Source organism: Mustelus asterias, chromosome 12 (assembly GCF_964213995.1).
Source record: "Mustelus asterias chromosome 12, sMusAst1.hap1.1, whole genome shotgun sequence".
Lineage (NCBI taxonomy): Eukaryota > Metazoa > Chordata > Chondrichthyes > Carcharhiniformes > Triakidae > Mustelus > Mustelus asterias.
The window spans coordinates 56,561,300-56,577,713 of record NC_135812.1 but is presented as its reverse complement, the minus strand read 5'-3'; the positions used below and the strand labels follow the sequence as shown (position 1 = coordinate 56,577,713).

Sequence of the window (16,414 nt, the reverse complement as noted above, 5' to 3'; positions counted from 1 at the left end):
TCCGGGGACCATATCCCTCTATTCCCATCTCATTCATGTACTTGTCAAGATGCCCCTTAAAAGTCATTACCGTATCCGCTTCCACTACATCCTCCAGCAATGCGTTCCAGGCACCCACTCTCTGTGTAAAAAATCTGCCTCATACATCTCTTTTAAAACTTGCCCCTCGCACCTTAAACCTATGCCCCTAGTAATTGACTCTTCCACCCTGGGAAAAAGCTTCTGACTATCCACTCTGTCCATGCCTCTCATAATCTTGTAGACTTCTATCAGGTCTCCCCTCAACCTCCATCGCTCCAGTGAGAACAAAGCAAGTTTCTCCAACCCCTCCCCATAGCTAATGCCCTCCATACTAGACAACATCCTGGTAAATCTTTTATGTACCCTCTCCAAAGCCTCCACATCCTTCTGGTAGTGCGGCGGCCAGAATTGAACACTATATTCCAAGTGCGGCCTCACTAAGGTTCTATAAAGCTTCAACATGACTTGCCAATTTTTAAACTCAATACCCCGGATGATGAAGGCAAGCATGCCGTATGCCTTCTTGACTACCTTCTCCACCTGCATTGCCATTTTCAGTGACCTGTGTACCTGTACACTCAGATCCCTTTGCCTATCAATACTCCTAAGGGTTCTGCCATTTACTGTATATTTCCTATCTGTATTAGACCTTCCAAAATGCATTACCTCACATTTGTCCGCATTAAACTCCATCTGCCATCTCTCCACCCAAGTCTCCAACTGATCTATATCCTGCTGTATCCTCTGATGGTCCTCATTGCTATCCGCAAATCCACCAACCTTTGTGTCATCTGCAAACTTACTAATCAATCCAGTTACATTTTCCTTCAAATCATTTATATATATTACAAACAGCTAAGGTCCCAGCACTGATCCCTGAGGAACACCACTTGTCACAGCCCTCCATTCAGAAACGCACCCTTCCACTGCTACCCTCTGTCTTCTTTGACCGAGCCAGTTTTGTATCCACCTTGCCAGCTCACCCCTGATCCCATGTGACTTCACCTTCTGCACCAGTTTGCCATGAGGGACCTTGTCCAAGGTCTTACTGAAGTCCATGTAGACAACTTCCACTGCCCTACCCTCATCAATCATCTTCGTCACTTCCTCGAAAAACTCGATGTTGATGCTTTGTAGCACCTGCTTCCTAAATCTCCTTCCTGCTAGTGTCTGGATTTTGTTGGTATCAATCTGATTTGTCCCAAGTAGGAGGGATTGACAGAAGACACAGACTGTAACCAAGAAGATAGGAAAAGTGAGGTGGTGTGTGACCTCCAGCTGTGTTTGCTGGTGCCTGTCTGGCAAGGCAGAGGCCATGACAATATCTGTGGGAGCCTGTGATAGTCACCGTGGAACTTATTGGGGTTTCAGGGAAGAGAAGATCTACAATTGTCGTAGCCACATCACTAGGTCACACCCATGCCAGTCCTGCTACAAAATAAAAAATAATGGCAAGGAATTCTTGCTTCATTCCAGATAATCACACTGTACTATACATTGATGAGGGTAGGGCAGTGGAAGTTGTCTACATGGACTTCAGTAAGGCCTTGGACAAGGTCCCTCATGGCAAACTGGTGCAGAAGGTGAAGTCACATGGGATCAGAGGTGAGCTGGCAAGGTGGATACAAAACTGGCTCGGTCAAAGAAGACAGAGGGTAGCAGTGGAAGGGTGCGTTTCTGAATGGAGGGCTGTGACAAGTGGTGTCATGCTCTTCATTACTCCACTTTTCCTTGAATTAAAGAGGCAGTGCAAAACATAATCATTTCATAAACCTTACATTTGTAACACCTGCTCCCTATTACTGAAAACTATTACTTTAGTAACATTTAGTAACATTTCTATAACACCATCAAGGTATCACCTGGTAAACAACTTATCACTTGTTACATACAGCAAAGTAATATTCTCCCCCTTGTTATCACATTTAACAACTTAAATAGTCTCGCCGAAACCTTGCTGGCATTTATGCTGGTGAGATTGTGCAGTCTTTCTGACGGCGCACACCCGCCATGGGTTGCCTGGCAGCAGGGGTGTGCTCAAAGGTAGACCATAAGATCGCACCACCAGCAAGCAATGCACCACTTCCTGCTGCCATAAAACACACAGCGGAGGGGGAGGAAAGTCCCACCCACAATCTTGGCAGCATTGTAAGGCTCGTGTGTCAATTAGGATTTAAAGATCAATTCATATGAGTTCTTAGAATTCCAATTTTCTTCTGAACAAGAGTTCATTTTACTATGGTCAATGCCTGGGGTTACTGGGAGAAGGGGGCGGGGAGGGCAGCTGGTGTCATGCTCTTTCACAGAATCAGTGCAGACTCGATGGACCGAATCCCTTCCTTCTATACTGTAGCTTCTACGGTGGACTTCAGTTGTTTTAATTCATTGTCAAGCAAATTTCCTTCCTCATTTCCTGTAGGATTTACAGTTTTTCTGTGTCCTGAATTAGAAAATTGTACTTGTCTTGACCTGGTTAACTTTGTCAAGATCAACACTGCTGTCTTCTAATACTGGCAGACATGAATTGTAAATTGTTACAGTGTCATTTTGAGTACAGAGTGTTCTTATAAGCCTTTTCTCCTACGTAATTGTTTTACTGGTGTCTGTTGAGTGTTCTGAGCATGTGCAAGCATGACCTGTGTTCTAGTTGTTCTGTTTTTGTAATTCGTACTGTTAATTAGTTATTGCTGTTTGTAAACTTTTATTATATAAAGAAGATTGTTCTTTTGGCAACGCATTCGACTACCTTTTATTGTGGGCCCAAGTTACCACATAAACCTCGAAGAAATCCTCTGTCGTAACATGCTTTATTGAGATTATCCTTCTTTTAATTCCAGATTTTTTATTAATTGTATTTAAATTCCACCAGCTGCTATGTTGGGGATGCTACAAAGACTCAGCAGAACAGAAGGTGATGACAGAAAGCTGCTTTCGTGACTGGAAGCCAGTGTCCAGTGGTGTACCACAGGGATCCGTGCTGTGTCCCCTATTATTTGTCATTTATTTAAATACAGTAAGAAGTTTAACAACACCAGGTTAAAGTCCAACAGGTTTATTTGGTAGCAAAAGCCACACAAGCTTTTGCTACCAAATAAACCTGTTGGACTTTAACCTGGTGTTGTTAAACTTCTTACTGTGTTTACCCCAGTCCAACGCCGGCATCTCCACATCATTTATTTAAATGACATAGATGACTATGTAGGGGGGTAGGATCAGTAACTTTGCGGATGACACAAAGATTGGCCAGATGGCTAACAGTGAGGCTGAGTGTCATAGAATCATAGAAACCCCACAGTGCAGAAGGAGGCCATTCGGCCCATCGAGTCCGCACCGACCACAATCCCACCCAGGCCCCACCCCCACATATTTACCCGCTAATCCCTCTAACCTACGCATCCCAGGACTCTAAGGGGCAATTTTTAACCTGGCCAATCAACCTAACCCGCACATCTTTGGACTTGGGCTGCAAGAAGTTATAGACAAGATGGTCAAATGGGCAGATAAGTGGTAGGTAGAATTTAACCCTGAAAAATGTGAGGTGATACACTTTGGAAGGAGTAAGTATTCAATGAATGGCATGACACTAGGAAGTTCTGTGGAACAAAGGTACCGTGGTGTGTTTGTCCACAGATCTCTGAAAGCAGGAGGGTATTTTAGTAGGATGGTGAAAAAGGCATATGGGACACTTGCCTTTATCAATCGAGGCATAGATTACAAAAGCAGGGCAGTCATGCTGGAGTTGTATAGAACTTTAGTGAGGCCACAGCTGGAGTACTGTGTGCAGTTCTGGTCACCACATTATCGGAATGTGATTGCACTGGAGGGGGTGCAGAGGAGATTCACCAAGATGCTGCCTGGGATGGAACATTTAAGTTATGAAGAGAGGTTAGGATAGGGTGGGTTGTTTTCATTGGAGCAGAGAAGACTGAGGGACGATCCGATCGAGGCGTACAAGATTATGAGGGGCATGGACAGAGTGGATAGGGAAGAGCTGTTCACTTTAGTTGAAGGGTCAGTCACAAGGGAACACAAGTTCAAGATGGGGGCAGGAGGTGAGGAAAAACCTTTTTACCCAGAGGGTGGTGACAGCTTGGAATGGGCTGTCTGGGAGGGTGGTCGAAGCGGGTTGCCTCACATCCTTTAAAAAGTACCGGGATCAGCACTTGGCACATCATAACATTCAAGGCTATGGGCCAAGTGCTGGTAAATGGGATTAGGTGGGAGGTCAGATGTTTCTCACGTATCAGTGCAGACTCGGGCCAAAGGGTCTGTTTTGCATTATGATATTATGATTCCATGATATGATTTCTCCAATAACCGTCTTACCCATAACTCGTGTGCTTGCTGATCTACATTGGCGACTGGTTCTCCAACACCCTCACTTTCAATAGGAGTGTGATGAACTCATGGATTTTCCACCTGTTGCAAATGTATTGGTTTCCATCTGCCACTTGAATCCAGTGATGCTGCATATCAACAATCCTGATGCCGATTTAATTGTAGATCCTGATTCTGAGTTGATATTCCGATCAAGCTGCTTATTCCTACAGCGTCTGAAAAGAGAACATGGAGGTAGTTACCACCACCTAGACGGGTAAGAGGGGAGCTACAGAGCCATTAACAACGAGGGGCCAGTGCCACCCTTATGAAGCCGCCACTACACTTTATGAATCCCAAGAGGAGAGGTCCAGTGAGAATGAGAAAGGAGGACAGTAGGAGTGTGTGTGCTAGTATGTCCTAGACAGCGCAGCTGGTTTCCAGTCATCCTGGACCACCTTGCAACTGGACCAAGGCCTTGCTCCATCAAGCTCCTGTGGTAGCTGGTGAGCAATGGCTATCCCACATTAAAATAACTCACGCACAGGAATCTCCCACCCCTTAAAATGAAGTTTGGGACCTAGAACATCAGGACCCTCAGGGACAACCCCAGCAGCGATGGAACGGAATGGCACGCTGCTATCACTGCCCAGAAGCTCGGCTATTTTGACATTGACATTGCCGTCCTAAGTGAGACCTGGTGAGCAGGGGAAGGACAGCTCACGTAACAAAGTGGTGGTTACACCGTCTGCTGGAAAGGTAAACCAGAAGAAGATTGCCATTTCCACGGGGTTGGCTTTGCCATTAAGGACATTGGCCATTTCAGAAACTCTCCTTGTGAGATAAATGAATGCCTCATGATCCTTCAGCTCAGCCTAGCCCAGAATCAGTGCGCTACAGTCCTCAGCGAGTATGCCCCAACACTGGAAGCTGCAGATAAGGCCAAAGAGGAATTTTACTCCAGCCTCGAACAATCTTTGGCCTGAGTCCCAACAGGCAACAAGCTGATCCTGCCTGTGCCAGAGTTGGAAAGGACTCAGACCTCTGGGGACGTGTAATCAGCAGAGAGGGAGTAGAGAAATCCAACACCAACACCTGCTCCTGACAAAATGCCTACAACGTGGCCTTGTCATAACCAACACCTTGTTTTGTCAGAGAGACAAGTACAAGGCTTCAGGGCAACACCCTTGCTCCAAGCACTTGCACCTGCTCGACTAGTCATCATCTGAGCAAGGGACCGCAAGAATGTGCTATAACCTGCGCTACAACAGGAGCTGGTGACTGCTGGACAGACCACCATCGAATCCGTTCTGTGATCAAAATCAATGTAGCCCCAAAACAGCAATGGAAAATCAATGCTGAGGTACTGATAAGAGCAGTACCAGTGCCTCACTGCCAACCTGAGGATTCACGGTGACCTTGAGACACAGAGTGTCCACAGCACCCGGTCTGCCCTCGAGGTTTCAGCACCTGTGAAGAGACGCTTGGTCACATGATCAGGAAACACAAGACTGGTTTGGTAAGAATGACCAGCAGAACCAGGAGCTGATAAGCTGCAAGTTCATCCTGAAACAGCGACCCAACTCCAGAGCAAGAAAGAAGCTCTAGCCACAGCTGAAGTCCAGCAAAAAACTCACAACCTAGTGAACAGGTGGTGGGTGGAGAAAGCGTGGAAGATCCAACAGTTAACCGACAACAGAGTCACAAAGCACAGAAACGGGCCTTTCAGCCCACCATGTCTATGCTGACCATCAAATACCAATCTATACTAATCCCATTTACCAGCACCTGCCTTTTCTTTTTAACCTTCATTACCTTCCATAAAGGTAATAAAGGTTCAAAAGAAAAGGCAGGTAAGTGGAGTTGAGGTACACAACAACCATGGTCAAACTGAATTTTGAGATAGTCTCGAGGAGGCTGAGTGGCCTCCTCCTGTGCCTCTGGTGTTAATTCCGGTCTACACGGTTTGCCTGGTGACCTTTAAAACAGTTTCCCTGATTTTGTCTGACTCTCACCCAACATGAGCAAGAGATTAGTCTCTCCACTTCACTGCAGAACCCTAAAGGCTGCTTCAGGACCCCTGAAACAATAGTCATCTATGTTGTTTATATAAATGATGAATAATAGGGGACACAGCTCAGACCCCTGTGGTACGCCACTGGACACTGGCTTCCAGTCACTAAAGCAGCTTTCTGTCACCACCCTCCGTTCTGCTGAGTCTTTGTAGCATCCCCAACATAGCAGCTGGTGGAATTTAAATACAATTATTAAAAATTATGGAATTAAAAGAAGGACAATCTCAATAATTGTGACTCTGAAACTGTTGTCAATTGTCAGAAAAATCCATCTGGTTCATCAGTGTCCTTTATGGCAGGAAATCTGTTGTCCTTACCTGGTCTGGCCTATATCTGACTCCAGACCCACATCGTGTGAAAGAATAAAGGAAAAGCAGAAGGGTTTGGTGTAAGATTGGATTTGTATCATGCTGACTGATTACAATATTAATTTTTGTGGCTCAGAACCAGATGATGGAATTATCAAATGAAGCACCACGCAGTCATCTCTCTTTCAGGAACAAGAGATCCCATTCAACTAAAGAACTTTTTTTAAAAAATGTGGTAACGTCTTCTTATTGGACGTGTGTTGATTTGTTGTGACGTATATTTAAATAATGCAAGTCACAAGGAGTTAACATCCTCACAGCAGAAAAAGCTGAAGGCAAGAGAATGTAACAAATCCAGATGAACCAGTTTATGTAACCATGTCTTTAGCAGACATAAAACAATGGAAGTCCATTTAGATATTTCATGAACTTCCTCAGTCAGTGATATTTCTTGTACACCATTTCAGGTTGTCACAATAAGGCCAATGAACTTATCCAGACAGGAGGTTGGAATATTATGCTCCTGAAGAGGGAGTATATCAGAAAAACTCCAACAAGAAGCTGGGGGAGTCGCAGGTTTAATTAAAATTTCTACTCATCAATTCCAGTTCAGGAAGAGCTGGAGGAGGAGGATCAGGGCTCAAACCCCGGGCTTCTTGCCCAAGTCAGGAGAGAGACAGGTGGCCTGTGATTAATTGGGAAGAATTATAGATGGAAATGTATAGAGAATGAGCTAACAAGATAGAGTTGGTCAGGTTAATAGGAACAACTGACCAGAAATGTGATGATTAACCCATTAGTAATGACAATCTATTGTTATTTTCTCTCTGACAAGAGAGGGTTAGTTTAACTGAAGTAAGATGTGGCTTGCTATAACTTAATCTCAGTTGGATTTTCTGAAACAGCAGGTCACGCCACGTGGGCAGCGAGCTGGGCCCTGGATGGGATACTGCCCCTGGCGACTAATTAAGAGGCTGTGCTGTGACCACTTCTCAGATTCACCAGCACAATCAAAGAAAACAGTCAGAGGGTTCGCAGCTCAGCCACTAATAGAAACGGCAACTACCTTCGGAGACCAGGAAATATTTTTAAACATATGTTGCGGCCAGGCAGGCTCCAGTGATCGGATGAGTGAAGCCTACTGCAGTGCACCCTCTTGGACTGGGCCCTCCTGCGGCAGACCCTCCTCCAATGAATCCTCCTGCAGCGATTCCTCCTGCAGTGATCCGTCCTTCAGTGAGCCCTCCTCCAATGTACCCTTCTGCAGTGATACCAGAGCCACAGGAGCCAACAGTGCCCCCGCCCACCCACCCCCCGCCCCCACCCCCCCACCCCCCCCACCTCCCCACTGTGGGTCATGTATTGTCGTAAAGGAGGGCTACTGACACTGGGAGCCTGCCGGCTCGGTGCTACCATGTAGCTGGTGGTCTCCCCATGTGGCTGTGCTGATGCTACTAAAATCCCAACATTGTCATAAAATGGCTGTTGATTGACTAATTAATCGGAATAATTGGCCACTTACCTCTGTTCGACAGACCGACAGCTGCTGATCCCTGACTGGAAATATTCCATGGTGATAGGAAGATGCCAGGGCTCCCTCCTCATGCTTTCCATCAACATTTTACACACACCCTTCCCAGTCTCTGGAGGCCCAGTAAAATTCAGCCTTCTGTGTGGTATCTTACTGCAGAAAAACATCAAACAGTTTGATAGTTGCATATGGTCTCATCTCAATAAAGTGGTAATCAATCTGCTATTCCGAAGATTCCAGAAATGTACATGGCTCAGAAATAAAATGACTTAGATTAAGATTACAAGAGGTCACACTACTACTTGTCCACATTTTGGGTAACAAAGATAAACTCTTGATCAAGGGACATGGATTTGCCTACAGAAGACACCAGACACACTGAACCAGAAGATTACCTAAGGCAAAACATAATTCATAAGTTACTATTTAGGATGATGAATTAGTTTATTCTTTAAGATTCTTAAATGGAGCGAGGGTTGAGGTGTACATATCCAGACACTAAAGGCAGAACTGGAAATTTTGAGGTGATGCAGTGACCATGTTGCTTTCAGGATGCTGTCAGTTGAAAGAAATTGAAAGCAAGAAGCAGAAGAAAAGATTCCAAATTAAAGAGACAAAGCTGCAGGGAACAGACGTAAAGCAAAATGGACCTGAAAGAAACCAGAAGATTCAAGGAGACAGCCAAAGATTAGTGATTCCTCACGACGGACTTTTGGAGCAGTGGCGTCCTGCTTGGCGTGGCTGAGTCTGAGAGAGTGTGGGTGAGAGGTGAAGCCTGAATGCATGAAGAGATCCAGGGGAAGGAACATTGGAAGGAGAGCTTACAACCCTGGGGATGGATCCTTGTTGAAGACTTCCCAGAGAAAGTGTTATTTTGGGGAGAATTCCAAGGCGAGTTCTTCAAGCTTAAAGATGAAACCCTCGTGGAGAAGACAGCGTTTCAGTGGGGCCAGTCGGCTCATCGTGTGAAAAACATCTGGGGGGGTTGATGTAAAATCCCTAGTAGCTGCTTTGGTGGCATGTGTCACTTGTTTTTTGAGTGTGGTGTGTCCAACCACAGTTCACCTATTAGTTTACATGGACTATATACTTACGGTGAACATTAAAGTATAAGATAGATTTTGTAACTTGTGCTATCCTTATGAATTTGCATGCATCTGTAAAGGTGTAGTTGGAGTTAAGGAGTAGTGCAACATGGTTTATCATTTCTTGTTTAATAAATGTTTTGTTTTTGTGTTAAAATGACACTAGCAGACTCTTGTGAATGTGTTCAGTAGCCGCTCTTCACGTTTCTAAACAAAAATGAAAAGTTAGGATGTATCAAGCTGAGTTCCACACTGGGATCTTTAGCAACATAAGCTGGGATCATAACACTTCTAAATCTTTCCATCATAAACAATAGTTGGAGATGTGGGTCCTTATCTGGAGGTAGGGGGCATATTGAAGGATTTTGGTCTTATTGATGTTACATGAGAGACTGAATTAAATGTTGCTCGCAATGTGGGCCACGCTTGCACAGTGGCCATCATATTTTAAATCATAAATGTGCCCTAGTCTTGGCTCTCAGCCTGTTGGGGTTCCAACACTTTATATCAAGTCAAAACTCAATCATGATCCCTTGTGGAAGTTGGTCACGAATGAGTTCCTCACAAGGAGGGTGATAGTGATTTGACATTGAAGTAATTGGATAAGTAAAGCAGATGTGACGTAACGCAGATTCTATGAACCTGTTTCAGCTGTCACATCGCCTGCTGAAATCATTCCCACCCCCATATTTTTGAACAAAGCAGAAGAATTTAATTTTCTCGGCTAACACTGCATATTGCTTCTGCCAGAAAGCACACTAAAGTACTACACAGCTGAATAAAGTAGTATGTAAATACATACTGAATGAATCACTATTACAATCCTTGTGGGGGAAACATAAACCAAAATAAACAAATTTACTGAATGATTCCGACAAAAGAAATTACAAAAATTCTAGCCGAGGGGGCTGGTGTGGAGTTTGCATGTTCTCCCCGTGTCTGTGTGGGTTTCTTCTGGGTGCTCCGGTTTCCTCCCACATTCCAAAGACGTGCAATTTAGGTGGATTGGCCATGCTCCATTGTCCCTTAGTGTCAGGGAGATTAGTAGGGTCAGTATGTGTGGTGTTACAGGGATAAGGCTTGGGTGGGATTGTTGTTGGTGCAGGCTGAATGGGCCAAATGGCCTCTTGCTGCATTGTAGGGATTCTATGATTCCACACTTTGGTTACTATTCCTGTTAAAGTAAAAGCTACAATGTAAATTAAACATGATTTAACAGACAAATCAATTTTGAAATATAAAGGCAAAATTTCACTTTAAGTATCAATACAAAGAAGATAGGTCTTATACAACCACAAGCAATTGCTACGGACATGTGGCACCACATGAATTTCCAAAATTCCCTAACTCAGCCTCTGGTATGTAGGATCTTGGATCAAACATGGACAAAAGAGCTGAACTCCAGAGGCGAGGTGAGGGTGACTGCCCTTGACATCAGGACAGCATTTGACCGAGTGTGGCATCAAGGAGCTCAAGCAAAACTTGAGTCAATGGGAATCAAGAAGAAAACACTCCACTGGTTGGAGTCATACCTGGCACAAAGGAAGATGGCTGTGGTGGTTGGAAGTCAATCATCTCAGTTCCAGGACATCACTGCAGGAGTTCCTCAGGGTAGTGTCCTAGGCCCAACTATCTTCAACTGCTTCATCAATGACCTTCCTTCCATTAAAGAAGTTCAGAAGTGGGGATGCTCACTAATGATTGCACAATGTTCTGCATCATTCATCACTCCTCAGATACCAAAGCAGTTTATCTCCAAATGCAACAAAATCTGGACAATATCTAGGCTTGGGCTGACAAGTAACATTCACGCCAAACAAGTGTCAGGCAATGACTATCTTCAACAAGAGAGAACCTAACCATCGCCCCTTGATATTCAATGGCATTGCCATCACTGAATCACCCGTTATCAACATCCTGGGTGTTACCATCAATCAGAAATTGAACTGGACTAGCTATATAAATACAGTGGCTACAAGACCACAAAGGCTAGGAATCCTGTGCCAAGTAGAATCGTAGAACCATAGAATCCCTACAGGGCAGAAAGAGGCCATTCAACCCATCAAATCTGCACAGTGTCTCCCTGACAACAGTAGTTTATCCAGGTTCTTTCCCACATCATATCCCTCTAATCCCACACATTTACCAATGCTAACCATCTAACCTACACATCTTGGGACACTAAAGGGCAATTTAGCATGGCTAATCCACCTGAACATCTTTGGTCTGTGGGAGGAAACCGGAGCACCCAGAGGAAACCCATGCAGACACAAGGAATTTACACAGTCATCCAAGGCTGGAATTGAACCTGGGTCGCTGATGCTGTGAGGCAGCAGTGCTAACCACTGTGCCACCGTGCCGACTAGTAACTTTCCTGTTCACCATCTACGAGGCACAAGTCAGGAGTGTGATGGAAAACTCTCCACTTGGCTGGATAAGTGCAGCTCCAACATTCAAGTAGCTTGACACCTTCCAGGACAAAGCAATCCTGTTTGTTTGGCATCCCATCCACAAACATTTGCTCCATCCACCAGCAACGTACACTAGCAGCAGTGCGTACCATCTGCAAGATGCACTGCAGCAACTCACCAAGTCTCATTTGACAGTACCTTCGAAACCCACAATCATTACCATTTAGAAGGGCAAGAGAAGCAGACACATGGGAATATCACCTGGAAATTCCTTTCCAAGCCACCCATCATCTTGACTTAGAAATATATGGCTGTTTCTCTGAGTCAGAATCCTGGAACTCCCTCCCTAACAGCACTGTGGGTGTACTTACACCACACAGACTGCAGTGGTTCAAGATCGCAGTTCACTACCATTTTCTCAAGGGCAATTAGGGATGGGCAATAAATTTGCAGGAAACATAGAAACTGACCGTAAATGCTTCTATAAATACATGAAGAGAAAATTAGTAATGACAAATGTAGGTCCCTTACAGTCAAAAGCAGGAGAAATTATAATGGCAGAAGAATTGATCACATACTTTGCTTCTGTCTTCACAAAAGAGAACACAATAATCTCCCAGAAATGTTAGAGAACCAAGGATCTAAGGAGAGGGCGGAATTGAAGGAAAGCAGTATTAGTAGGAAAATGGTGCTGGGGAAATTAATGGGGTTAAAGGTTGACAAATCACCAGGCCTGATAATCTACATCCCAGAGTATTAAAGAAAGTGGCCCTGGAAATACTGGATGCATTAGTGGTCATCTTCCAAAACTCTGGAGCAGTTCCTACAGATTGAAAGATGTAAAATGTAACCCTGATATTTATAAGAGAGGGAGAGAAAAAAAGGAGAATTGCAGACCAGTTATCCTGACAACGATAGTGGGAAAGAGGCGGCAAGGTGGCACAGTGGTTAGCACTGCTACCTCACAGCGTCAGGTACCCAGGTTCGATTCCTGGCTTGGGTCACATCTGTGTAGAGTTAGTACGTTCTCCCCGTGTCTGCGTTGCTTTCCTCCAGGTGCTCCGGTTTCCTCCCACAGTCTGAAAGACGTGTTGATTAGGTGCATTGACCCGAAAAGGCACCGGAGTGTGGCAACTCGGGGAATTTCACAGTAACTTCATTGCAGTGTTAATGTAAGCCTTACTTGTGACTAATAAATAAACTTTAAAACTTTTTTGAAAGACATGATAACAGAACATTTCAAAAGCATTGACGGGATTGAACAAAACAAGCATGGGTTTATGATAGGAAAATCATGATTAACAAATTTACTGATGTTTTTTGAGGATGTAACTCGTCGGATAAAGGATAACTAGTGGATGTGGTGCATTTGGACTTTCAGAAGGCTTTGATAAGGTCCCTCATGAGAGGTTAGCAGACAAAATTAAAGCACAAGGGACAGGGGCTAATGTATTGGCATGGTCGAGAATTGGTTGACAAACGGAAAACAGAGTGGGTCTACTTCTGAGTGATGGCAGTGACAAGTGGGGTACCAGAGGGATCAGTGCTTGGGCCCTGGTTGTTCACGGTATATATAAATGACCTGGATGAGGGAGCCAAATGTAACATTGCCAAGTCTGCTGATGACACAAAACTGGGTGAGTTGTGAGGAGGATGCAAGGAGGCTTCAAGGTGATTTAGACAAATTGAGTGAGTGGGCAAATACATGGCAGATACAGTGCAGCATGACTAAATGTGAAGTTATACACATCGGTGTGGTAAATAGAATGGAGGAGCATTATTTAAATGGGGACGTGTGGATGTACAAAGGAATCTGGGTGTCCTTGTACACCAGTCAATGTCAGTGGAGAGGCAGGTGCAGTAAGCAATTAGGAAGGCAAATAGTATGTTGGCCTTCATTGCAAGAGGATTTCAGTTCAGTAAGGATGTCTTACTGGAGTTGCCCTGATGAGACCACATCTGGAGTATTAAATGCAGTTTTGGTCTCCTCATCTAAGAAAGGATGTACTTGCCATAGAGGGAGTGTAGCGATGTTCAATAAGCTGACGCGGGGGTTAGCGGGACTTTCCCATGAGGAGAGATTGAGTCTGTATACACTAGAGTTTAGAAAGATGAGAGGAGATCTGATTGAAATATATAGAATTCTAACAGGGTTGGACAGACTGGATGCAGGGAGGATGTTTTCCCTGGTTGGAGATCCCAGAACTAGGGGACACAATCTTAGATACACAGGATAGACCATTTAGGACTGAGATAAGGAAAAATGTCTTCACTCAAAGGGTGGAATTTCTACCACAGAAGGCTGTGGTGGCCAAGTCACTGAATGTATTCAAGCAAGAGTTAGATCATCTTTGAGATGTTAATGGCATCCGGGGCTATAAGGAGAAAACAGGAATATGGAGTAGAGATAGATCAGCCATGATCATATTGAACTGCGGAGCAGACTCAAAGGGCCGAATGACCTACTCTGTTACTAGTTCCTATGTTTACAAAGAACAAAGAAAATAACAAAGAAAAGTGCAGCACAGGAACAGGCCCTTCGGCCCTCCAAGCCTGTGCTGATCATGATGCCGTAACTAGAAAAAAACCTGCTGCCCTTATTCAGTCCGTATCCCTTTATTTCCTCCCTATTCATGTAAATGTTGCTAATGTGCCTGGTTTCACCGCTTCCTCTGGCAGCACGTTCCAGGCACCCACCACTCTCTGCGTGAAAACTTCCCCTGCATATGTCCCTTTAAACTGTCCCCTCTTACCTTGAACCTGTGCTCCCTTGTAATTGACATTTCCACCCTGGGAAAAAACCTCGGACTATCCACCCTGTCTACGCCTCTCATAATTTTGTAGACCTCTATCAGGTCTCCCCTCAGCCTCCGTCTTTTCAGTGAAAACAATCCTAGTTTATTCAACCTCTCCTCATAGCCAACGCCCTCGAGACGAGGCAACATCCTGGTGAACTTTCTTTGCAGTCTCTCCAAAGCTTCCACGTCCTTCTGGTAGTGTTCCAGAACTGCATGCAAAACTCCAAATGCGGCCTAACCAAGGTTTTATATGGCTGCAATATGATTTCCCAACTCTTGTATTAATGTCCTGGCTGATGAATGCAAGCATGCCATCTGTCTTCTTAATCACCTTGGCCATTTGTGTTGCCACTTTTAGGGAACTGTGGACCTGCACGCCCAGATCCCTCTATATGTTAATGTTCCTAAGGGTTCTGCCATTTACAGTATAATTCTAATAAATGTCCAGCCAGTGGTGCCCAAGAATGAATCTTAGAAAACCTCTTTTGCCCACTCAATCGATTTGGCCTCCGAGTAACGTTCACCAGCAGCTGTATTTAATCGAGCTCTCTGCAGACTGTGATTGCTGCTGCTTTTCCTGCATTACAACAGTGAGTATAGTTCACAAGTACTTCATCGGCTGTAAAGTGGTTCAGGGCGCCCTGTGGCTGTGAAAGGTGTTGTAGAAATGCACGTCAATTTTTCTTTTTTGATAACCAGGCTTCATTGAAAACCTTGAAGAGTTTTTTTTAAGGGATTCAGTTAAGTACTTGAATACTTAAATCCAGTACAATGATTGCCTGATAGTGCATATGGAGAGCATAGTGGTTCAACATAGTCCAGGATTTTAATGTTTCACTTCAGTACACCATCCATTGCTGTAATTAAACTTCACATTGCTGGCATCCTGTCTTGGTGGCTGTGATTGCAACGTAAACCATTGTTTACATCTGGGAATAGCTTTTGGCAAGGTTCGTAATCACCAGCAGAATCTATCAGTTATTCTCACATTAAAAGAACCAGACCAAACAGAGACATGGTTCTGATTATTGAATCCCTGCAGTGCAGAAAGAGGCCATTTGGCCCATTGAGTCTGCACTGACTCTCCAGAAAAGCATTCAACCTAGGTCCACTCCCCTGCTCTATCCCTATAACCCCACACATTGATCTTGGCCAATCCACCTAACCTGCACATCTTTGGACTGGGAGGAAATCGGAAAAAACTCACAGCAGCCCCGGATTCAAAACCCTTCAATGAACTGATATGGTAGCGAACCACTTCAACCCCAAACAATCTGTTAAATTGCAGCGCCACAGGTTTAACATGGTCAATAGACTCTCTGTGGAACCAGTTACTGAATTCTTGACGAGATTGCAGAAATTGGTGGAACAAAGTATGGGCCAGCACTTCCTGAAATGTTAAAGGGCCAATTGGTATGTGAAATAAATAATATTGCGACCCAAAGGAAGCTACTGACTGAGCTGAATCTGAACGTTAAGAAAGCCATAGAACTGGCCCCTTCTGGTGAAAACGTAAACAAAAGGACCCAGGAGCTTCAGGGCTTCATAGACAATACTGTCCTCAGCCTTGGGGAATCCCCAGACTGCAGAACCAAGTCCTCAGTGGATAACACTCGCATCTGCCATTTGTTGCCAAGGGCGATTGGAGGCAGAAACCATGAGATTCCAGAAATGGACCAGAAGTTTCTCCACAATAATGTGAAGAGCGAGCACATCCTTGCTGTACTTGCAGAGATAGGACCCAGCCCAGACAGAGAGCATGCCTTCTGCCCCAGAAGCCTTGGACAAACCTGTATTCAAGGTTGCAGACGTCAGATCAGCCTTCTTGAAAGTTAATCCATGGAAAGCAACTGGCCCAAATGGGGTAC

General features: G+C 44.6%; 1 protein-coding gene across 1 annotated transcript in view; it reads right to left on the bottom strand.

The window, feature by feature from the left end:
- myo15b (myosin XVB) overlaps nucleotides 1–4,351 on the bottom strand; it is a 520,694-nt gene extending 516,343 nt beyond the window's left edge. The window contains exon 1 of the mRNA XM_078226038.1: nucleotides 4,348–4,351. Coding sequence (XP_078082164.1) covers nucleotides 4,348–4,351 — 4 coding nt within the window. The remainder of the gene's footprint in view (nucleotides 1–4,347) is intronic.
- Nucleotides 4,352–16,414: the final 12,063 nt, after the last annotated feature.